General features: G+C 40.9%; 1 protein-coding gene across 2 annotated transcripts in view; it reads right to left on the bottom strand.

Annotated features, from left to right (window-relative positions):
• Nucleotides 1–596: 596 nt before the first annotated feature.
• Nucleotides 597–24,080, bottom strand: part of LOC139474476 (alpha-mannosidase 2C1-like) — a 50,675-nt gene continuing 27,191 nt past the window's right edge. The window contains exons 12-30 of one of the 2 annotated variants that reach the window (XM_071257512.1): nt 23,485–23,580; nt 21,727–21,818; nt 20,919–20,972; nt 19,659–19,788; nt 18,668–18,856; nt 17,655–17,685; nt 17,298–17,359; nt 15,847–15,997; nt 13,901–13,980; nt 13,468–13,559; nt 11,600–11,704; nt 10,005–10,074; nt 9,148–9,234; nt 7,875–8,018; nt 6,537–6,646; nt 5,728–5,807; nt 3,999–4,150; nt 2,740–2,843; nt 597–1,741 (exon numbers count right to left, since the gene is read on the bottom strand). In XM_071257512.1, the coding sequence (XP_071113613.1) occupies nt 1,618–1,741; nt 2,740–2,843; nt 3,999–4,150; nt 5,728–5,807; nt 6,537–6,646; nt 7,875–8,018; nt 9,148–9,234; nt 10,005–10,074; nt 11,600–11,704; nt 13,468–13,559; nt 13,901–13,980; nt 15,847–15,997; nt 17,298–17,359; nt 17,655–17,685; nt 18,668–18,856; nt 19,659–19,788; nt 20,919–20,972; nt 21,727–21,818; nt 23,485–23,580 (1,953 nt within the window). In that variant the 3' untranslated portion in view covers nt 597–1,617. Of the gene's footprint in view, nt 1,742–2,739; nt 2,844–3,998; nt 4,151–5,727; nt 5,808–6,536; nt 6,647–7,874; nt 8,019–9,147; nt 9,235–10,004; nt 10,075–11,599; nt 11,705–13,467; nt 13,560–13,900; nt 13,981–15,846; nt 15,998–17,297; nt 17,360–17,654; nt 17,686–18,667; nt 18,857–19,658; nt 19,789–20,918; nt 20,973–21,726; nt 21,819–23,326; nt 23,423–23,484; nt 23,581–24,080 lie in introns of both variants that reach the window. The other variant, XM_071257513.1, reaches the window with a different exon arrangement.

Genomic DNA, 24,080 nt, shown 5'->3' with positions numbered 1-24,080 from the left:
CGATTATGTTTCTAGGTTTGTCAGCACTATACCAGTGCTCATGGGTTTCACCGAAGTGGTAAATGTCTGAGACCTGCATCACTTCGGGCTTTCCTCCCACATTAAGCTGACACACCGTGATATAACTGGAATACTGTTAAAAGCGGCGTTAACCCCAACTCACTCACTTACTCACTGATATAAAATATAAACAACATTGCACTGTCAACAGCAAATACTCAAAAAGATAAGTATATGAGAAGAACTTCAAAATAATTTCCCATTTCAGTTTGTTTTTGTATTCAATGTGTATAGACCACAAGCCTTTGTGAGCAGAATATAATAATACAGTCAGGCTGTTAAATATGGAAAATGTTTCTTTCAACATAAGCATTATAAAGGTAACTAGCTAAATTAACTTCAAAATAAAAAGCACTATATGGTCTGTTTTTTGCAATCTAGTCTGTCAGTTCTCAAATGTCACAAGACAATTAAAATTTTTTGGCGGGGTTGAACAGAGATTAATAAAAAAATGCTCAGGAAAATTCTTCAACAAAAAACAAACTTAAAGACATTTTAACAAAAACCTCAAAAACATTTCAAAATATTATTGTTTATTGTTTTACTTATAACTAGAATGTGTTTTTACTCATAAAAACATACGTCTACAGCATCCTTTTTTGGATACATTAGTTCAAGTTGTTCTGACAAATGTGTTTGCAAACCAGAAAAACAAAAATAGCAAAAAATACTGGTACAGATTCCGATTAAAGCATTTATGCCAACATAATAAAAAGTCTGGCAGCAATATCTATTGACAAGTATTTGAGAATGGACACAATTCCAAAGATGCATAGTTATCACATATAGTGATAGGGTAGTATCTAATACTTGTCTTCTGAATCCAATCACACTACAAATCCGAAAAACCTAGAGTTGTTTGAGACTTGTCCAAATTGTTTCCATGAAAATGTAACAAAATAAAATTTAGAAAATTTCAAAATAGCAAAAGGCACGAGTTAAGCTGATGAGCAATACATATACCAAGTTTTATTGAAACATGTTGAAAGGTTTTCAAGTTATGATCCCGAAGCACTAGATTGAGTCGAAATTGTGCTCCTGAAAACGTAAAAAAAAAATTTAGAAAAAAATCACAATGGCAAAAGGCAGCTAATGAGCAATTCATATGAATAATTTCCTTGGAAAAACATTGAACAGTTTTCAAGTTATGGCTTGGAATAGGATGGGAACGCCAACGCCAACACCAACGCCATCAGGAACCGAGCCAAAAACGATACGTTTTTTGAGGGATGTGTTGGGGGGGACATAATGAAGTCATAATAAACTCTCCATAAAACAAGAAACCAATTGAAATGTCCTAACTACAATGAAAATACATAATGAAAACTTAACGTACTGTTTAAATATGAGGCAACATTCCTATTTCCTCCACAGCATACAAACGCTATACATCAATAACCTCTGCGGAATGCATGATTAACAGTAGCATCTGGTTGTACATGGGCCTCATTCCCGTGGCATCACTCCCCGTGTTGCCAGGCAACGTAGAGCCACAGAGTGGAGCCGACAACACTTCCTGAGACCAGAAGGTCCATTCCTGTTATTTTCATGAAGCCACTAAAACTTCACAATCAGACTGACAATCTGGAAGGCTGTGAATGAGACGGTGACTGTTGAGACATCTCCCTTAGTAAACTCAACATCATCCCCATCCTCTTCAACTTCCTCCAGGCCATTGCATCTGAAAGGACATGAATGGGATGCTTGAATTTGTAAGCTGTCCCTTAGATAACCCCTAAATTCAAAACAATAATTTATTGAAACAAGTTGATACTTTTAATGTATCGAATCACATACACTATTTTCTAGAATGAACAATGTTTCTCCACTAATTGTGGATAAGTTCACTTTTTATATGTGAACTCAGTTCTTATGTTGTTTAATAACAACGTTTCTATCCTAAATTCCCGTCTTGGGACTAAACTTTTGCACAACTGAACTCAAAACCAGTTGCGTAACATGTTAAGTGCCTCTTGCACGTGAAACACAACATTTTCATGTCCATTGAATGTTCATTTGGTAGCGTTTTGGCACACTGTTTTTACTGCTGCATTTTCGTGCACAGTCCTTCTGTCCAGTCACTCTTGTTTATAAGAATGTTGACATAAATGTTCCTCAGTGTCAAAGGTTGGTGATTGTATTTTTGGAATTTACTGTCTGTTGAGGCCTGAAAGTAGCTCTTTTCCCTATCTTGTATATAGTGTGTAGTAACATTGTTAGGATCCACCAGGACCCTATGACAAAAAACGTTGAATGCCAAGAGCAAGTTTTGCTCTCAAATCACCATTTAAAAAAACAAGCATAGTGGTATTACTGTCCAAAAAGAATTTAGCACTGAGATCACCATTCCAAAAAGCAACCTGGGCACTTACATCACCATTCCCAAAGAAAACTTGAATTATTCCCAGAGTGAATGAGTTGGGTTTAATGCTGCTGTGGACAGTATTACAGTTGTATCGCGGCATGTCAACTTAATGTCTGACGAAAGCCCGAAGTGATGCAGGTGTCAGACGTTTGCCACTCTGGTGAAACCCACGAACACGGGTATGGTGCTGACAAACTGGGATTCGAACCCATGATCTTATGATTCTGGCGCGCACAAGGGATGCAACTCTGCACAGAAAATTGTGGTGCCAAAAAATTATTCCCAGAACTTCTCTGTAAGAGGTTTCCCCCTACCTGTTGACGGTCTTGATGGGCAGAGATGTCGACAAGGTAGCACTGGTCTTGCCACCAAATGCTTCATACAGCCTCAGAATCATAGCTCCATCATCGTCTTCAGACTGGTGGAAGAAACAAAACAATCCATTCAAATTGTAGACTCCGGATTTCAATATTTGTCCTAATTGTGGGACAACTTGAACCAAAGTCAGACAGGTTAGTAATTGCTTTGTTTTATTTGTTTATTTGTTTTGCTTTGTTTACTATTTGTAATAATTAAATTAATTCCGGACACTCCATTTCATGTTTGAAAACTTTAAAAAATGGTTAATATAGGATTCAAAACACACAATAAGCACATCCTGGCACAACAAAGGGACAGAACTCTGTACAGTGAAACATATGTCTCAAACGAGTGTGCCACCCCTGCTATCAGATTACTGGGATGTATTCTAGATGAGGATTTTTTTCAGTTATTTGACAATGTGTAATCTTATGAAAGCAAGTCATGCAAGTCTAACATGTTCACCAAATGTTGTGAGAGGTGTGTGTGTGATAGTCTTGACCGATGTCGGTTCTATAGTACCGTCCCACTGACATACCGTGCCACAGGACCTGTGAATTCATCAGCCTATGCTTGCCGCAAGAGGTGACTAACAGGATCGGGTTGTCAGGTTTACTGACTTGGTTGATGCATGTCATCGTATCCCAATTGCGTAATGTACATCTATGTTCATGATGTCAATCACAGGAATTTTTTATCCAGACTCAATTATTTACAGACCACCGTCATATAGCTGGAATATTGCTGAGTACGGCATTAAACAATAAACAAACAAACAAACCATGCCGCAGTTTAACATGAAATACCCCACTTAGTCGACCAGTCCTTATTTTATCCTTGTAACGCCAAGTTTGTATGGTTTGGTTTGTTTGTTGTTTTAAGCCGCACTCAGCAATATTCCAGCCATATGACGGCAGTCTGTAAATGATTTAGTCTGAACCAGACAATCAAGCGATTGATATCCTGAGCATAGATCTATCCAATTTGGATCGATGACATGCATCAACCAAGTCAGCGAGACAGCCCACCGATCCTGTTAGTTGCCTCTTACGACAAGCCTAGTCCTAGGCAGGGTGACAACCAGGGATTCAAACCAACGTTGAGTGAAAACTGGGACAACCAAGGGACACAACTCTGAACAACACAATAAAGGGTCAGCTGAGACATTGGCGCCACAGTACGACTAATGACAGGGACAAACTGAGTTACTGACCAGCTTGACCGCCTCCAGTATCACTTGTGGTGTGTTGAGGGTGAAGTAGGAGGCGCCCCCTAGTGGTAGGGCGGAGACCGGGGCGTTGTACACCTGTAGAGGGCTGTTCAGGTTGTAGGCCTCCTGGATGACACCTGCTGTCTGGAAGCTGCCTGCATCAACAACCACACACACCTGGTGCCATCACCTCATCATCAAAACACCTCCATCACACAGTACTTCAGCTTAGGCCACACCTTTTAATTTTATGTTTCACAGATTCATTCCAGCTTTTCCACACAAGGTTGGTTGAAATAAAAATAAATAGCTATGTCAATCATTTATTTATTACCATGATTACTATGAAAGTCATTCAGTTAAAACTGGAGCTGGCTTTTTGAATCACTGATAGTGATGTAGACATGGAATTTATGTATGACAGTTTTTATTTACTAGTGGGAGACACAACAAAAATAAATATTTATCTTTTTTCCAGATGCTTTTCAGCACGGAAAATAAAACATGTATGGCCTTAAGGATGTCCACTGGATTGTATTGATACTTTATAGTTAGATATCAAATCCTTTTGTTTGATGCATCAAAAAAATGTTGCATTTGTTGTAAATATAGATATGACCATGCTTTAAATATGATGGAGGACTTAATTAAGATGGAGATTTATTGAATTGTACTCCAAAAAAACATATATATCTCTAAAGTCTCAAGTGGTTCACTCATGAATCAAGGTTCAACCTTCTCACACCAACGGCTACATCAGAGTTCGGAGATGACGCAATGAGCGTTACGGTAGCTGCGGTGTCCTACAGGCCGACTTGTGGGGAAGAGGAATCATCATGGTGTAGAGAGGGTTCAGTTACCACTACAGGACCCCTCTACACATGTTCGGGCAGTCGGGTAGCCTAGCGCTCGTCACGCCAAAGACCCGGGTTCAATTCCCGACATGAGTACAATGTGTGAAGCCCATTTCTGGTGTCCCCCGCCTTGATATTGCTGGAATATTGCTAAAGGCAGTGTAAAATCAAAATCAATCACTCACTCACTCTAACCCATGTCCCACGAGCATGTGACTGCTGTCGTGCACAGGGACGATGTTCTTCGTAATCACATCAGACCTCTCTTGCTGGGTCTACCTCAACTCCAGGTCTTTCAGCAGGACAAGGTCGTCCCCATACAGCACGGGTCTATATGGACCTTCTCAGGATGAATAACATTCCTGTAATGCCCTTGCCGTCTTGGTCACCAGACATGGCGCCAATTGAGCATGTCTGGGACAAGATGGGGAGACGTCTTCAGGCTGCAAGGCAGTGACATATACTTCAGGAACTGGAAGCCTTTTTGGTGCGGGAATGGAACAGGATTCCTCAAGCCATCTTCAAAAGATTTGTTGTTGCAATGAGGTGGCGACTTGTGGCCTGTATCACACCAACGGAGGAGGCCACACACGCTATTGTTGGACATGACTGACGCTTGTCATTTTTCTGTTTGGGGGTTACGGTACACGGTTTTCGAGGGAATTTGTCAATAAACATGGATGGTTGTCATCAAACAATCTAGGCTTATTGTTATCGGAAGTTTTCTCTGCTATCGTTTCTTAATATTATCCACATATCTTTTATGGTCTTGACCTTATTCGCATTTTGCGTTTCTTTTTCGGTTGAGTATATGTTTGAGTACAAAACAAAGATGAACTGTCGTGGGACCAATCACAAAAAACAGATTGTCGACACACCTGTGTGTGGCATGAGGGCGTAGGTGAAGGTGTGGTCGCCCATGTCAGCATTGGCATCAGGCGCCTTGGTGGATCGCAGCCTGGAGAGATAATGGTATGTGATCAGTGAAGAGTATTTCAGTATGTCTGCTTGATGCAGGTCTTATAGATGTTTACTAATTTGCCAACCCCCACAGGAACATTTCCCAGTGAAGTATGGCAGCTGTAATAACGGTTGAAAAATTAAAATATTTGTCATATTCATTTGCCAGTTGTAAGAAAAAGAGCTTCAAAACTCCATATTAGGTTGGTTGGTTGGTTTGTTGTTTTTCGCCGCACTCAGCAATATTCCAGCTATATGACGGCAGTCTGTAAATAATCAAGTCTGGACCAGACAATCCAGTGACTGACATCATGAGCATCGATCCATGCAATTGGGATCTATGACATGTATCAACCAAGCCAGCGAGCCTGACCACCTGATCCCGTTAGTCGCCTTTTACGACATGCATAATCGCCTTTTACGGCAAGCATGGATTACTGAAGACCTATTCTACCTCGGATCTTCACGTGTCCTACCATATTAGGACAAAGCAACTCAGAATCCTTGGCAGACATGGGCTCTGCCTTTACTCATACTGAAAAGAATGGACCTACAAAATCTACCAATCGACTCTCGTGTCACAATTTTCTGCAAGAAGCCATCGTGTTGCCATGGCATCAATACAGATATGAACACCTACATTACGGCATGTCTGTCCCAAATCTAAATTATAATTTGTTGTGAAAACTATTATACAATAAATTTCCAAGAATATTTTCATCCTCACAGCGAAAGTCTCATGATGTTGTCCACTGTGGAAAATCCATATTTGCAGTCGTTGATGACCGCCACACCGTAGCCATACTCGGAGATGTCAGCCCACTTGTGGCTGCAGACCTAGAAGTATAAGTGTCATCAGTTCATTGGTATATCACTGCTGTTATTACGCTACTGCCAGTCAGATGCATCAAAATACATCATTTTCCCATTAAAACACTATTATGTCATTTAATTGTACCATTGAACTGTGTTTTTGATGAAATTAATGGTTGAGACAAGTGGGGTTTGGAAATGGGGTTTAACATCACATCCAAGATTATTGCACTTATATAGGGACATGCATGGGGCGGGGTGCGGCTTGTACTAGTCCGGACTGATGCTGATTTATGGTACTAGCTCACTGAGATACCATGGCACAGTTTAACTTGTATACCCCACTCAGACACAGTACTGACTCCGAGCCGACCAGTCCTTGTTTTAGCCCCTTAATGCCGAGCGCCAGACAGGGTAACAAAAAGTACCATCTTTAACGTCTTTTGGTATGACGCGGCCCCTTCTGCTCTCCGGGCGGACTCTCTACCACAAGACCGTGGAGGCGGTCCTTGAATCAAGATTCCGTGAAGAGCAATCTCATTAAAATCAGACCTTAGTCACGTCAGAACGTCTTCAGAATCTTTTAACGTCTTTTGGTATGACACGGTCGGGGATCGAACCCCGGACCTTCCGCTCTACGGGCTGACACTCTACCACTAGACTACGGAGGGGGTCCTCTATGTGAATGGAATAAGGGACATTTAATAACAACTTACTAAACCTCAGATTATTTGAATACGCACGCATGCACGGACGCACGCATGTTGCTATATAAATGCAATAATCTTGGACACAACGTTAAACCCCGTTTCACCTCACCTCATTACAAGTTCCTGTTTTTCTGGTTATTTTTGTTATACTTATTCAATTTTAAAATTCAATCTAATTTATATGAGGCACCTAATGAGATGAGGAGGTCATGCTTGCTGACTTGTATCGTATCCCTGTATGTTAATATTAATGGTCAAAATATCATCTGGTCAAGACTCAATAATTTACAGACAGCCATCATATAGCTGGAATATTGCTGAGTGAAGCGTTAAACAACAAATGAACAAGGTAAGTTAGTTGATCATCTTTCGCTACAATCACAAGTTCACACATGGCACTCTACACAATGTCTAGCTTATGCTGGAAATGGCCTCGTAGCCATGGAGTATATTATCTGTGCTCAAAATATCCAATAACCAATCAGAACTTGTAACCAAGAACTCCAACCAACAATAACAATGAACTGAGCATCTCTGCTTACCTCGAACCTAGCGGAGTCCCAGGAAGTGTTGTAGTGTGTGGGTCTCTGTAGATGGCCAAACTGGATCTCATACGTGGCCTGGGATGATGTCATGCTGGTGGGGAACTCGACCTTCAGGAACTTGTGGCTCTCGTGCCAGCTCACCTTGGATAGGGGTAAGAATAGTTGTAACATGTATACAGATATTGGTACATTGATGTACACCTCTAGGGGGACTTGTGGCTCTCGTGCCAGCTCACCTTGGATAGGGGTAAGAATAGTTATAACATGTATACAGATATTGGTACATTGATGTACACCTCTAGAGGGACTTGTGGCTCTCGTGCCAGCTCACGTTGGACAGGGGTAAGAATAGTTATAACATGTTTACAGATAGTTGCACAGTGCTGTGCACCTCTAGGGGGACTTGTGGCTCTCGTGCCAGCTCACCTTGGATAGGGGTAAGAATAGTTATAACATGTATACAGATAGTGGTACATTGATGTACACCTCTATAAGAACTTGTGGCTCTCGTGCCAGCTCACCTTGGATAGGGGTAAGAATAGTTATAACATGTATACAGATAGTGGTACATTGATGTACACCTCTATAAGAACTTGTGGCTCTCGTGCCAGCTCACCTTGGATAGGGGTAAGAATAGTTATAACATGTATACAGATAGTGGTACATTGATGTACACCTCTATAAGAACTTGTGGCTCTCGGGTCAGCTCACCTTGGATAGGGGTAAGAATAGTTATAACATGTATACAGATAGTGGTACATTGATGTACACCTCTATAAGAACTTGTGGCTCTCGGGCCAGCTCACCTTGGATAGGGGTAAGAATAGTTATAACATGTATACAGATAGTGGTACATTGATGTACACCTCTAGGGGGACTTGTGGCTCTCGGGTCAGCTCACCTTGGATAGAGGTAAGAATACTTATAACATGTATATAGATAGCGGTGCAATGATGTTGCCATCTTCAGGAACTTGTGGTGTCACTGAGTCTGGGGTAAAGGTAGGGTCTTGGCCTAAGAGTCTAGGACCATTTGCAGCTTGTCTAGAGGCTGGCAAAACGTATTTCAGTTAAATAAGCACAGCTGATAGTCCATTTGTTCAGGTAAAAAATACTGAACAAGGGCTACATCACTTGCATAGTCAAATGCAGTCTTCAACTTCAGGGCCCTGGAACCTGAATGATTAGTTTTCAGTATATGTCCTGAACTACAAATGGTTCAGCAGACCTGGTGGTACCAGAGAACCAAGATTGTTTCATAGATTTCTTACCTCCGTTTCAAACCTGACATAGGGGCAGCCAGCATCCAGGATGATCCTCTGCTTCAGTGAACTGGATGTGCCCACACTGAAGGAAACCTACACCGAGAAACACTGAATCTTTACCACTTACAAGACAACTTGTGGGGTATATAGTCATCAGTCTATATAAGATCTACGTTGTTCAGCACTATCCATCACTTCATGGTTTATTTCACCATAAAACATTGTTCTATCATGACGTCATTTCTGGAGATTCGAACATGCACTCGCAAATTGATGACGCAATGGTCAAATGATCAGATCCCAAACTGGGAGAGATATGACAATCGGTATACTATTGTTATAGTTAACACTGTTTAACTTTGATGGTTGTAACATTTTTATGGCCATTGTCATCCCTTCGATTTCAGCTTTCAGCAAATTACACTGTTTGAACTATAATGTGAAAATTGAATATTTTAATATCTTTAACAGAACAAATAACAATAAAGCTTCAACAACACTGTCACCATGCTTTTCATTCGGTATATTCAGAGGGGAAAAGGTTTATAAAGTAAAATTGCATTTTGAGACAATCTGTAATCTCATTAAAATCAGATCTTAGTTCTCGCTACGAACTACGAACAGAAGTGATTGGCCCCTTTGAGTTTGTTATATCCGTAGTTTACTGTATTTGATCTCTTATTGCTGGAAGGTATTGCAACACAAAGCCTTCCAACTGTGAGTGTTCTTTAACTTGTTTTGAGTAGTATATTTCCCCCCTCAAACTGTTTACCCTCAAAACTGTGTGTTGAACAAATTACTAAAGTGTATATATATAATCCATGAGAAAATATTGTCAGAAACCAAAGAAAGCCTGACATTACCTCAATGGTTGCCCGCAGAGGTCCTTGATCAACAAGCCTAGCTTCCTGGGTGACACTTGTGATCGGTTTTCTAAATAACAGAAATATTTATTTGTTAGTTTCTGAATAATAGGGCATCAGTTTGTCAATGCAGTCTAGTATGTCTCATTAAGAAGGGACTGTCAAGAGTAACTCTGTAAATGTACAAGGAGACATCGTCATACAACAACCGGCTTACCTTGTTTCTAGGTGGTACTCCGTGACGCCCCAGGCGCCCCAGTACAGGGAGACATCATCATACAACAACTGGCTTACCTTGTTTCTAGGTGATAGTCCATCACACCCCAGTACAAGGGGACATCATCATACAACAACTGGCTTACCTTGTTTCTAGGTGATAGTCCATCACGCCCCAGTACAACGGGACATCGTCATACAACGACTGGCTTACCTTGTTTCTAGATGGTACTCCATCACGCCCCAGTACAAGGGGACATCATCATACAACAACTGGCTTACCTTGTTTCTAGGTGATAGTCCATCACGCCCCAGTACAACGGGACATCGTCATACAACGACTGGCTTACCTTGTTTCTAGGTGGTACTCCATCACGCCCCAGTACAAGGAGACATCCTCATACAATGACTGGCTTACCTTGTTTCTAGATGGTACTCCATCACGCCCAAGCACAAGGAGACATCGTCATACAACAACTGGCTTACCTTGTTTCTAGGTGATAGTCCATCACACCCCAGTACAAGGGGACATGGTCATACAACAACTGGTTTACCTTGTTTCTAGGTGGTACTCCATCACACCCCAGTACAAGGAGACATCCTCATACAACAACTGGCTTACCTTGTTTCTAGGTGGTAGTCCATCACGCCCCAGTACAAGGGGACATCAACATACAACAACTGGCTTACCTTGTTTCTAGGTGGTAGTCTATCACATCTCAGTACAAGGAGACATATTCATACAACGACTGGCTTACCTTGTTTCTAGGTGGTAGTCTATCACATCTCAGTACAAGGAGACATCGTCATACAACAACTGGCTTACCTTGTTTCTAGGTGATAGTCCATCACGCCCCAGTACAAGGAGACATCGTCATACAACAACTGGCTTACCTTGTTTCTAGGTGATAGTCCATCACGCCCCAGTACAAGGGGACATCGTCATACAACAACTGGCTTACCTTGTTTCTAGGTGGTACTCCATCACGCCCCAGTACAAGGGGACATCGTCATACAACAACTGGCTTACCTTGTTTCTAGGTGGTACTCCATCACGCCAAAGCACAAGGAGACATCGTCATACAACAACTGGCTTACCTTGTTTCTAGGTGATAGTCCATCACGCCCCAGTACAAGGGGACATCGTCATACAACGACTGACTTACCTTGTTTCTAGGGGGTACTCCATAACACCCCAGTACAAGGAGACATCCTCATACAATGACTGGCTTACCTTGTTTCTAGATGGTACTCCATCACGCCCAAGCATAAGGAGACATCGTCATACATCAACTGGCTTACCTTGTTTCTAGGTGGTACTCCATGATGCCCCAGGGGCCCCAGTACAAGGGGACATCGTCATACAACAACTGGCTTACCTTGTTTCTAGGTGGTAGTCCATGACGTCCCAGGCGTCCCAGTACAGGGGGACATCGTCATACAACAACAACTGGTTGGCAGGATGGTCCTCACTCAGGACATTCCTAAATTCAAGGAAGCTATTGTCAAACACAGTCAAAGCAGTTAAGTTACACATCATCACAATAAAATGACAATTATCATACCAGTATATGTTTATCAGAGAAACCCCTACATGATTCTGAGCCAGTGGACCCTTGGAGATTCCGGGGTAGAATAGATCTTCAGCAACCAATGCTTGCCGTAAAAGGTGACTATGCTTGTAATAAAAGGCGAGTAACGGGATCAGGTGGTCAGGCTCGCTGACTTGGTTGATGCATGTCATCGATTCCAATTGCGTGGTTAATAATCACTAGACTGTCTGGTCCAGACTCAATTATTTACAGGCCACCGTCATATAGCTGGAATTTTGCTGAGTGTGGCGTTAAACAACAAACCAACCAATCTGAGCCAGTGTAGGTCCTGGTACCTCATGCTTGTCGAAAGAGTCAACCTGGCTGGCAAGTGTATGGTCAGCCTCTGTGGATTATTGCTCATGTCCAGAATCAATGATAATTCACTGTTATCCATACCATAACTGGAGTGAGTGAGTGAGTCATTATGATTTTACGTAGTTTTTAGCAAGATTCCAGTGATATCACAGTGAGGGACACAGAAAATCGGCATCACACATTGTACTGGGGGCTGGGACGGCTATCCTGCGTACTCGGATCGGCCGGGTACTGAGTAGGACGTGGGTACCCACAGGACTACACGGATACGTGGTTAGTCACATGAAATATAGTTCAATGACAAAAATTATCTAGAACTCTGTTTAAACTACAAGTCACTAATGTTTGCAGTTATTTCTGAATATGCACCATTCCTTCTGACTTTTATATGTTTGAATATAGATAAAACTATAGCGGGTACCTAGGTAAGGTTAGGTAATGGGGGGGGGTGCCCAGGTAGTAAATTTGGACTCGTCCAAGCCCTACATTGTACACATGTAGGGAAACAAAACCCAGGTCTGCAGCAGGACTAGCAAACACTTTAACCACTAGGCTACCCTATTTCCCAACTTTAACTGGAATATTGCTGCCTGGTTTTTGACAATGAGTGAACAAGTGAATGTTGTCTAAGCACATCTTGTCAAGCAAGAAGTCACAATTTGATTATGTGGAGAACAGACCCATGAAGTCCGGGGTAGAACAGGTCTTCAGCAACCCATGCTTGCCCTAAAAGGTGACTATGCTTGTCGCAAAAGGCGACTAACGGGATCGGGTGGTCAGGCTCGCTGACTTGGTTGATTCATGTCATCTATCCCAATTGCATGGATCGATGCTCATGATATTAATCACTTGATTGCCTGGTCCAGACTCGATTATTTACAGACCGCCGTCATATTGCTGGAACATTGCTGAGTGCGGCGTTAAACAACAAGCCAACCAACCAACATGTTCATGCAAAGCTGTGGTACGGCCTTATGAAAAAAAGGCATGCTTCGCCTCTCATTTTGCGTCTGGTGGCAGTGCCTTTGAATACCAATAACATACTAACACTCATCCTCTAGTACTTCAAGAGTGACTGTGTATGGTTTAAAGCCACTTTGAACAGTATTTCAGGCATATCGTGGAGCAAAGCCCGGAGTGATACAGGTCTCAGATGTTTACCACTTTGGTAAACCCACGAGCACAGGTATGGTACTGACAAACCTAGAAACATAATCAGTGTGAATCTGGCTTCTGGCATGTCTAAAGGATGCAACTAAGGGATGCAAATTGCGGCACTTCAGACAAGAGGCCACCTGTGTGCATATCACTTGAGGATAACAGATGCATAAAATTACCTCTGTGAATCTTGTACCATCAAAGATGTAACTCGTCCATGGCTATCCACAGTAGCGGTCAGGAGCCCGTTAGAAATATTAATCACCTTACCCTGTGGAGCATTACAAAACTTAGTATTTCTTAGTAAAACAAGATCATAAAACAGTAAAACCAGACTGTTTCGTACTTTGGTTTATTAATTATTTTGTGAAACAGTTTTTGTTATTGTTATTCAAAATATTATCTGAATGAGTCGTCATCGGAACAGTTTAAGTTAATAAAGTCTTGTCGGACTTGCTTTTCACGATATTTTTTTTTCAACTTTGTTTCAAAGGAATCAATTAATCAATTTTGTTTTTAAAAGTCTCATCAATGTGATGAACAGTGTTTGGAGAAAAGATTTTAGATATGTTTGATACATCTGAAGATGGCACAGCGCGAAAACTTGTTTACCTTCTTCGATGCAGTAACAGGTTTGTAGTCAGGGACACGCTCTAAACGAGACACACCACAGCTCACGGCCTTCACAAGAGCTGAGAAAGAACAACAATTTTTATATCTTTGGTTTGTTTTACACCAGTCAACGATAATTACAAATTCTAAGCTTCATGACAGTGGCCTATAAGCAATGTCGTCAGTCAAACCAGTGGTCGATATCATGAGCAAAGTACCATCTTGGTACAATGACATGCAAGTTACTGAGTCATGTTAGTCAACTCTTACAAGAAGCATATTTTGTGGGGATCAAATCCATCTTAGATTCACCATGGTGCTCATCTTCCTGAGGCAAGGGCATTAACTGACTATAAAAGTCTAGTTTCCACCTTTGCCATAAATAGGCTGGAATTTCCAGGCTTTATCATAGCGTCACAAGTGGCTGTTACGAGTTATGTTCCTTCGGTGTCAAAATCAGATTCCAACTAACATATCACTTGCATTTGCTTCAAACAAAATGGCGGTGCCCAGTCAAGACGATCTGATCGATAATCAAGATCAAGATTGTTATAAACAGGTCTTACCTCTTGCTGAGTTTAAGCCCGTGTAGCACCGTAATTTCCGGACACCTTTTTCTTGTTTACCTCAGCAGCGAAGCTCAGAGCTGAGGTTTAATGGTTGTTTTAAAATAAGTATGAAGTAAGGCGACCACCGATGAACACTATTGTGTAGCCTATGGTTTGTTTAGCAAGTGCCAATAGGTTGAATTCCAATTAAGTTACATTCATATTTCATGCGATATCGAGCTGTAATTCAAACCGAGTGCGAAATCTTGAATAAGGACCAAGATGGGTGTCACTCCTTGTCTATATGTATGAGGGTGTGATTTTTTTTCGATACGAATATTTTATACTTTACACGCTATCATTGAGTTGCTGTGGTTGGCGGTACACATGCTTTGCAAATCCTTTAGCCTACCGAAATCTGCATGTTGAAATCCATTTTGTTTTCAAACTGGATGACTATTTCGTACGTGATTTTGATAGGACTATGCATAGACTCGTTAGTCCAGCCAAAATGTAATTCCGGAATTCCAGCCTAATTTGGCAAGGGTGGAAGCTGGACTTTTATAGTCAGTCTACACCCTTGCTTTGAGAAGATGTGGGTTGTTTGAATAAGGAAGCTTAATACTCATAATGTTTTAGGTGTATCGGATAAATACACCAATACATATACGGCTAATGTCAGAGGAAACCTGTAGTGACACAGATTGTAGACGTCTCCCACTTTTATGGAACCCACAAGCGGGGACGGTGATAACAAGAGGTCATCACAGGGCAAATTTTGGACATCACCGTTGACCAGTGGATTTCACCAGCTCGTTATGCAACCTAGCATAAATAACAACACATTGATAAAAACCCATGCAAGAGGACTGCTGTTGGATGTATTGACCAGACAACTGGGCCTACCATCACCAGCCCTGCACCTAGTCTACTTGGCTTTCCATAATGTCAAGAGCAGTTATCCAAACAGGTTCTTTATACAGAGCTCCAGATAAGCTTTGGATGTTGTGGGTATTTTACCCATTGCTGATTTGCTAATCGAATACGCGGGGTTACTTCACAATATTTTGATGATACACACAAGTTTTATTTTTGTAGCGTATCTGTAATGTTCGTTGCATATTTTGATACGCTTGGATTTTATTTTACTGCGTATTTCTGCATTTCTGATGCATATTTTACGCAGATACGCAGCTTATCTGGAGCTATATTTATAAACGCATTATTATTATATCTGTGCTAACAGAGCAAGGTTCATCATCAAGGTCATTTTGGATTTCGAATCATCAATCAGTTGATCCTACACAATGAGAGTCTATCACTCAGATCATTACGCCACCTGTGACTCCTATTTTCCAAAGGTATTCCTCTACATTTGTAACCTAAACATGCTTCTACCTAATGTGTTGCCCTCCTTGTCGACCTGCTGTGTGTCTGTGCCAGTGGACTTCTTCTTCTTGGCAGGGCTTGCGGTGGCCTCGGCCACCCTGACCACTCCCTGCCGCTCCCAGGCCTGGGTGTTCACCACCACCGCCTCACCCTTGTCCAGCTGCAACAGAGAGAGGGTGGGGCATGTCACGGGTCCCATGTGTCAGTATGTTCCGATGCGGCATATAGACTGGTAGAAGGAGAGGTCAAAGTTGGTGCACAGACTTTCAGCTCAAAATATCTTGTACGTCCTGCTTTGGACATATGTAACAAATTTATCATCACAAGTCCACAAGTCACAATTCTTTTTTCTTAATAGAAATCTAATTTTCAGACAAAATGTTCAGCATAGACAACCAATTTGACACATTCTAATGCAAAGGACTGTCCACACATTGATACAAGATTCAAGTATTTTCCACATTAATTCCAGATTCAAGTATTGTCCACATTGATTCCAGATTCCAGTATTCTCCACAAATTGATACAAGATTCAAGTATTGCCCTCATTGATTCAAGATTCCAGTATTCTCTACAAATTGATACAAGATTGAAGTATTGCCCACATTGATTCAAGATTCCAGTATTCTCCACAAATTGATACAAGATTGAAGTATTGCCCACATTGATTCCAGATTCGAGTATTCTCTACAAATTGATACAAGATTGAAGTATTGCCCACATTGATTCCAGATTCCAGTATTCTCCGCATATTGATACAAGATTCAAGTATTGCCCACATTGATTCAAGATTCAAGGATTGTCCACATATTGATTCAAGATTCCAGTATTCTCCACAAATTGATACAAGATTCAAGTATTGCCCACATTGATTCAAGATTCCAGTATTCTCTACAAATTGATACAAGATTCAAGTATTGGCCACATTGATTCAAGATTCCAGTATTCTCCACATATTGATTCAAGATTCAAGTATTGCCAACCATTGATTCCAGATTCAAGGATTGTCCACATATTGATTCAAGATTCTAGTATTCTCCAGTAGATGTAAAAATCAGTGTCGTAAATATTCTGAATTTTTTTTTAATTCACTGACAAGATCGCTTCAAATGGAATCACATCCCATACATTCTCTTGTTTTCTTGTCATCATAAGATTCACCTGGTAAGATTCATTTGATGGCGTCAAGCCCAAAGGACAATGTCAAATTACACACAACACTGGAAATAGTGATGTAGTATGGTTGACAACACGTACTGAGTTCAAAGATTGATGTTGTGTAAAAAGAATATTCTTAGAAGGTCAGTCACAAATTTGTAAACTTTTTGACATGCACTGGGTACATGTAGAGATAAATAATAGGTTGCATTGCTCAATACTAGTGCATGTTGTATATGGTTTAATCAAGCCCTGCAAGCTATATGACATATTCCTCTGAGAAGCGACGCTCTGCTACATACCTCCTGCCTGACAATGGCTGACACCGCCTCTCTCAGCAGCTTCCGTCCCGACGTGTCTACATCTGTGAACATCACAATGGAAATTAACATCAAGGGGACAGAACCAATGACAACATGGAACACACACTGAGAGAACGTATGATTGAAGACACAGAGTTATTGTAAATTGGGATGCTTCATCATTAGACACGTGAAGATCCGGGGTAGAATAGGTCTAACAACAAGCACCATCTTTAAACGTCTTTGGATATGGCGCAGCCAGGAATCGAACACCGCTCTCTGAGCAGAGGCTCTACCACTAGACCACAGAGGTGGTCACTACAGAAAGGAAAACAAGTATGTACAGCTAAAGCTCACCTTTGTAATACCTGTGTGCATCATCATACACCTGGAACACATATAATTCAGGTTAACAGAAGACTGTCAGTGTTCGTCTGTAAATTATCATGGAATTTTGTAATCAGTGTCATTTTATATCCATAGCCATGAAGTACAGACAATATATAGCCATGCAGTGTCAACAGTATATAGCCATGAAGTGTAGACCTACGATATATATAGCCATGAAGTACAGACAATATATAGCCATGAAGTGTCTACAGTATATAGCCATGAAGTGCCTACAATACATAGCCATGAAGTGCCTACAATATATAGCCATGAAGTGTCTACAGTATACAGCCATGAAGTACCGACAATATATAGCCATGAAGTGCCTACAATCTATAGCCATGAAGTGCCTACAATACATAGCCATGAAGTGCCAACAAAATATAGCCATGAAGTGTCTACAGTAGATAGCCATGAAGTGTCTACAATATATAGCCATGAAGTGCCTACAATATATAGCCATGAAGTGCCTACAATCTATAGCCATGAAGTGTCTACAGTAGAAAGCCATGAAGTGTCTACAATATATAGCCATGAAGTGCCTACAATATATAGCCATGAAGTGTCTACAATATATAGCCATGAAGTGTCTACAGTAGATAGCCATGAAATGTCTACAATATATAGCCATGAAGTGTCTACAGTAGATAGCGATGAAGCGCCTACAATATATAGCCATGAAGTGCCCACAATATATAGCCATGAAGTGCCTACAATATATAGCCATAAAGTACCGACAATATATAGTCATGAAATCCCAACAATATATAGCCATGAAGTGCCTACAATATATAGCAATGAAGTGCCTACAATATATAGCCATGAAGTGCCTACAATATGAAGTGCCTACAATATATAGCAATGAAGCGCCTTCAATATATAGCAATGAAGTGCCCACAATATATAGCCATGAAGTGTCCACAATACATAGCCATGAAGTGCCCACAATACATATATCTATATAGCCCAGAAGTGCCTACAATTTCAATGGAGGAGCCCGGCAGCACATCGTGGAACTGGTTGAGGAGAAACAGCTTCCAGATTCTCTCCAGTTCTACACTGGGGTATTTGTAGCCTTTCCCACTGGCGGATGCCAGGATGGTTGCTATGGTACCCATCAGTTCCACATCATGGAGCAGGAACTCACACTTGCGGTTACTCTTCTTCACCTGAAGATGCAGAGACAAACATCACGATCTTCGACATGTCCAATACTGCACAGTTTATGTTAGTTACATAGTTTTCTTTATTTCTGTAATCAGCACTTTAAAGCGTCTTGGACTCTTTATTCAATCGGGGGCACGGGTGGCCCAGTTGTCTAAGGCGCCGCTATTTCCTGTGCAGAGTTGCGTCCCTTGGGCACGCCAGAAACCTATGATTGTGGGTTCGAATCCCGGTTCACCCTGATTATGTTTCTAGGTTTGTCAGCACCATACCCATGCTCGTGGGTTTCAATGAAGTGGTAAATGTCTGAGACCTGCATCCCTTTGGGCTTTCCTCCCACATTAAGCTGACACGCCGTGATATAACTGGAATACTGTTAAAAGTGGTGTTAAACCCAACTCACTCACTTTATTCAATCCATCTGTAATTTCAAGTGAGAACAATCATGACTCATATCCCCTACCAACATGACATGACCGGTTGTGTGCAAGGCAAGAAATATTGTATAGTTTTCAAGATCTGCTTCGGAAAGGAGCACTACCATCATTTTCAGTCAAAGGCGAAATCGTTGCCATGGAAACTCGAAAATTTTTTTTTTTAAAATTCCAAACTATCAGTTCACCACCAGACCTATCTATGTGCCAAGTTTGGTTAAGATATCTAACATAGTTTTAGAGTTCTAAACAAGATGTGATGGACAGATGGACGGAGGAATGGAAATACTGATGTACAGCACCCAATCCTATATCACCCTTCCACTTCGTGCCAGGGGATAAAAATGGGAACCATGTTGGTTGTTCCGCTGACCTGAGCATGTGTTGTGTAGGTGCCGTTGTGCATCTCCAGGTACAGCTCGCCCCTCCATGTGCACAGCTTGTCCCGGCCACTCTCCTTCTCTACCAGCGTGAAGAAGTCGTCCGGTGTACTCATCTCTACCCTGGAATAGACACAACCAGGGCCCCCTTGCATAAAGTGATCTTAATGCTAAGACTATCGTAAGCCAATGTTCAAGTATGGGAGTTACAATAATCTTAGCGCTAAGATCACTTTGTGCAAGTGGGTCCAGGTGTCCAGGGGAGGTTTAAGGACATTTATCTATTATTTTGGGTATTGATAGTTTTCGTTGGGTATTCAATATTTCTTTATTCCCAGTCTATTGCAAATTAATTAAACTTTACATTGACCAACATTTTTACCCCGATACATCTACATTGATCTATGACATTTGTTACTCCCCTACTTTCAAGATGATCAATGACATTCGTAACTCGCATTCTCTAACACTGACCTTCCACATATGCAACTCTCATACTTAAAAATTCTGCTATTTACAGGCTGTGACAACACAGCTGGAATCTTGCTGCCTGTGGCATAAACACCAATCATTCACCCATCATAAATAATTTAGCAGCTTTTTTAGTATGGTACGCTTTATTATTGCGGTAGTTAATTTATAATGGATAGTATGGTGAACACAAACCTATTAAATATTTCATACGTTGTTTCTTGTTCTTTGTTCAACTTTTACGATACATCAATTAGATTGATCGATGCTGTTTTTACTTACGAGTTCGGTAAACAAAGTACCTGTCATTAGCGACTCAAGGGCAGGCAACTCTATATTACCATGGTATCACTATTTTATGGTGTGATATGTGTGGATTATGTGGGTTACATCACTTCCTGTGTTGGATTATGCATAATCAGTATGCATACGACCTACATGTAGGTTGGGTCAAGGGACCTCGTCCAAACAAATGAGGTTTTTTCTAACCAATTTCAAATGGGGGTAGGGGTCATTCCACTTAAAAAACATTCCAGAAACTATCATATAAAAGTTAACATGTATATTAACAAGCCATGGCAAACAACAAGTCCTGTTTTGATCAAGCGATGAAATATCGTGCTTAATTTTGAATAAGTAAACATAAAGTAAAGCATAATTAAAGCAAAACAATCAATCCTATTTCCTTGGGATTCTTTGGGATTCCATGCTAGAATAGTGACTGAACTTGTGTTGGTTGTACAAGGCAACTACATGGATAATGCGATTACATGTCTACAAACCTTGGTAGCCCATCAACATCCTTCACCCTCTGCAGCTTCTCAAGCATCTCCTCTCTGACATGGAAAAACAAAAAGGTGAAATTAGTGAACAAAAAAGTACTTAAAACGAGTGAGGTAGGTTGCTTAGCAGCATATTTCAGTACTGTCACTGATGTAAGCTGGAAGAATTCAGGTTGTAATTGATTACCATTTGTCAGGCATAGACATTTGTGTGGTTGAATACGGACAAACCCTCGATCAGCAGATCCTGCCACAAGAAAGGAACATAACCATGTACACCAAGAACAATAGAGGTAGGTTCAAGTGATACTGTTGTAATTGATTACCACTTGTCAGACATAGACATTTGTGTGGTTGAATACGGACAAACCCTCGATCAGCAGATCCTGCCACAAGAAAGGAACATAACCATGTACACCAAGAACAATAGAGGTAGGTTCAAGTGATTCAGCTTATAATTGTTTACCATTTGTCAGGGCATGGAGATGGTGTTGACAGACCAAGAACATTTATGTGGTTGAATACCCTACAGGTTTCAAACCCTCAATCAGCAGATCCTGCCACAAGAAAGGAACATAACTGTGTACACCAAATTGCGATGCCTTACACCCCTTTCACAAGAAAATTTGTTTTTTTCTCTACAAACCCGAGCTTATTTGATAGCACAAAAATCTGTAAAACATCAGTAAATCTGTAAAATCGGTAAATGAAAAAGAACTTTGGTCCTAGAATCATGAGACTACTCTGTAACAACAGAGTCATCACAAAATGAACAGATTATAAAGAGGCAACTGATGAGGTGACTAACGTTGGACCATGCCCTCCGTCTCCGTAGCCAAACAGGTAGCATGTGCGTCCAGACCGGCCCTTGTCCTGGAAGTTGTCCACTGTGTACAGGAGCTGGCAACACACGACACCAACGTGGCCATTATTTGTCATATATTGGATATATAACTACCGTATTCACCATAATAAGCACCCAGGGCCCTCTCAAAATTAGAAATAGGGGCCTCTTATTAGAATATTATTTTGGTACAAAAAACAGAGTTGAAAGATAAATTTCATGGTTATGCTGACAGACTGAAATGTTTATGTACGACAGATATAATTTTCCAGAATTTAATTGCCCATAATTAAGGGTGCATATAGCACACGAGTGCGTATTATACGCAAATAAATTAGTCTTGTGTACAATGATCAATCGGAAGGGGTGCTGATTGGGATTGTTCACCAGCCAATATATCAGCAAATGTCACCGTGGGCGCTTATTAGAGCGGAGCGCTTATTACGTCGAATACGGTATGTATCATGCTTGCCAAAGCAGCGTTAGAAATTGGCACTAGTCCTGTAGTCCTTGTAAAACTGCCCCGTAGTTAAGGTAACATAAGGACAAGTAGATATTTGGCATTTTTAAGGGTTTGCTATATGTTATCATTATAAGGTCCAGTGAACTAATGATGTTAGTTTCTACCGCTGCAAATGGTGGCAAAATACAATTATTATTTCTAATACATGTAGATGATATTTATGATGTGGAACTGTTGAATAATCATCATCACTGATTGTCTCCCCTGAACAGTCCCATCTCATCCCTTCTTAATAGTGAGGTTTTAATATAGTTGTATAATAACCATGATAATACTAATGACGCACACATATATGTAAATTGTAAATTCTGTTTTCTAAGGGAGTGGAAAATGAGTAAAATTTTCCTTTTCTTTTATTATAAAGTATGGCTTCTAAACCTTAACTGGTGTTTTTTAGCATTAATTTAAACTGCACTTTTTAAACCAGTATGATCACACAAATATTTTATCTCATATAACTTACATATTTTCATTTTTCAACATAATTCATAAAATTGTTTTCACTTATATCTATAACATGCATAAGTCCGGACCAATTTGAGTTTTGTTGTACAGAACATCTTGGTCCACCTTGTCTACATTCAAATAGAGTAACAAGATATCAAAAGCATGTAGGCTTAGGGTTGATTTGAGCAAAAAAACATTTTTCAAATAAAACACAACATTTTTACTTTTGCAAAACAATTATGTTAGACTCATCATTAAAAAAAAGAATACTAAGGTTAAAAAAAATAATGGTCTTGGTTCTCAGACGTTTCGTTTTTTACTTCAATTTTTTTTTTTTTTAAAGTCATTGCCTGAGAACCAATTCTTTTATTGTTTCAAACCTAACTGGGTCTGACCATTGACACAAAAGATGAAATACAAGAGAAACAGAAGGGGGTAGGGAGGGAGAGAGTGAGGGAGGATTGGGTAAGGATAGCAGCAAGAGGCAGATCATGAGAAAGAAGGTGATTTAGAGATCTTGGATGAGTTATAAGGTAGGGTATGCATACAAACAAGCCCTGACACCATAAGCAATACTGGACAGCTTTTGTTCACCTCTTTCACATTAACCATCATATGATATGTGTCCCCCGGTGGGAAGTGAGTCAGGACTTGAGTGCCGTTGATGCCTTCCCACCAGAACGTGTGGTTCTGTAACATGCACAAACAAGAAAGTCACGTAAACATTAAAGAACAGGGGAGGTAACTCTTACCTCCTTGACGTTAGCCTGCATACCATAATTGTCCCCCGGTGGGAAGTGAGTGAGAACACTGGTGCCATCGATGCCTGCCCAGAGGAATGTATGATGCTGAAATGGCAATCAGTCCATGGCCAGGTTTTCAAGGAACGGCTTATTCTTGGAAGAGCGACATTCAATCCAAAACAGTGAGTGAGTGAGTGAGTGAGTTGTGTTTAACGCCGCTTTTAACAGTATTCCAGTTATATCACGGCGTGTCAGCTTAATGTGGGAGGAAAGCCCGAAGTGATGCAGGTCTAAGACGTTTACCACTTCGGTGAAACCCACGAGCACGGGTATGGTGCTGACAAACCTAGAAACATAATTGGGGCGAACCTGGTTTCGAACCCACAATCATAGGTTTCTGGCGTACCCAAGGGACGCAACTCTGCACAGCGAATTGCGGCGCCTTAGACGACTGGGCCACCCGTGCCCCCCAATCCAAAACAGAGATTTTTCAGCTGAGCCGATGTCGCTCGTGCGAGAAAGTACCGAGACAATCTATACTGGATTATCTATAACAACAGTCTTCTGTCATCACTAACAATAAGTGCTGATTAAAAAGAAAGACA

Source organism: Haliotis cracherodii, unplaced genomic scaffold (assembly GCF_022045235.1).
Source record: "Haliotis cracherodii isolate W230 unplaced genomic scaffold, xgHalCrac1.p SCAF_3, whole genome shotgun sequence".
Taxonomy (NCBI): domain Eukaryota; kingdom Metazoa; phylum Mollusca; class Gastropoda; order Lepetellida; family Haliotidae; genus Haliotis; species Haliotis cracherodii.
This window is presented reverse-complemented; position numbering and strand designations above follow the sequence as displayed.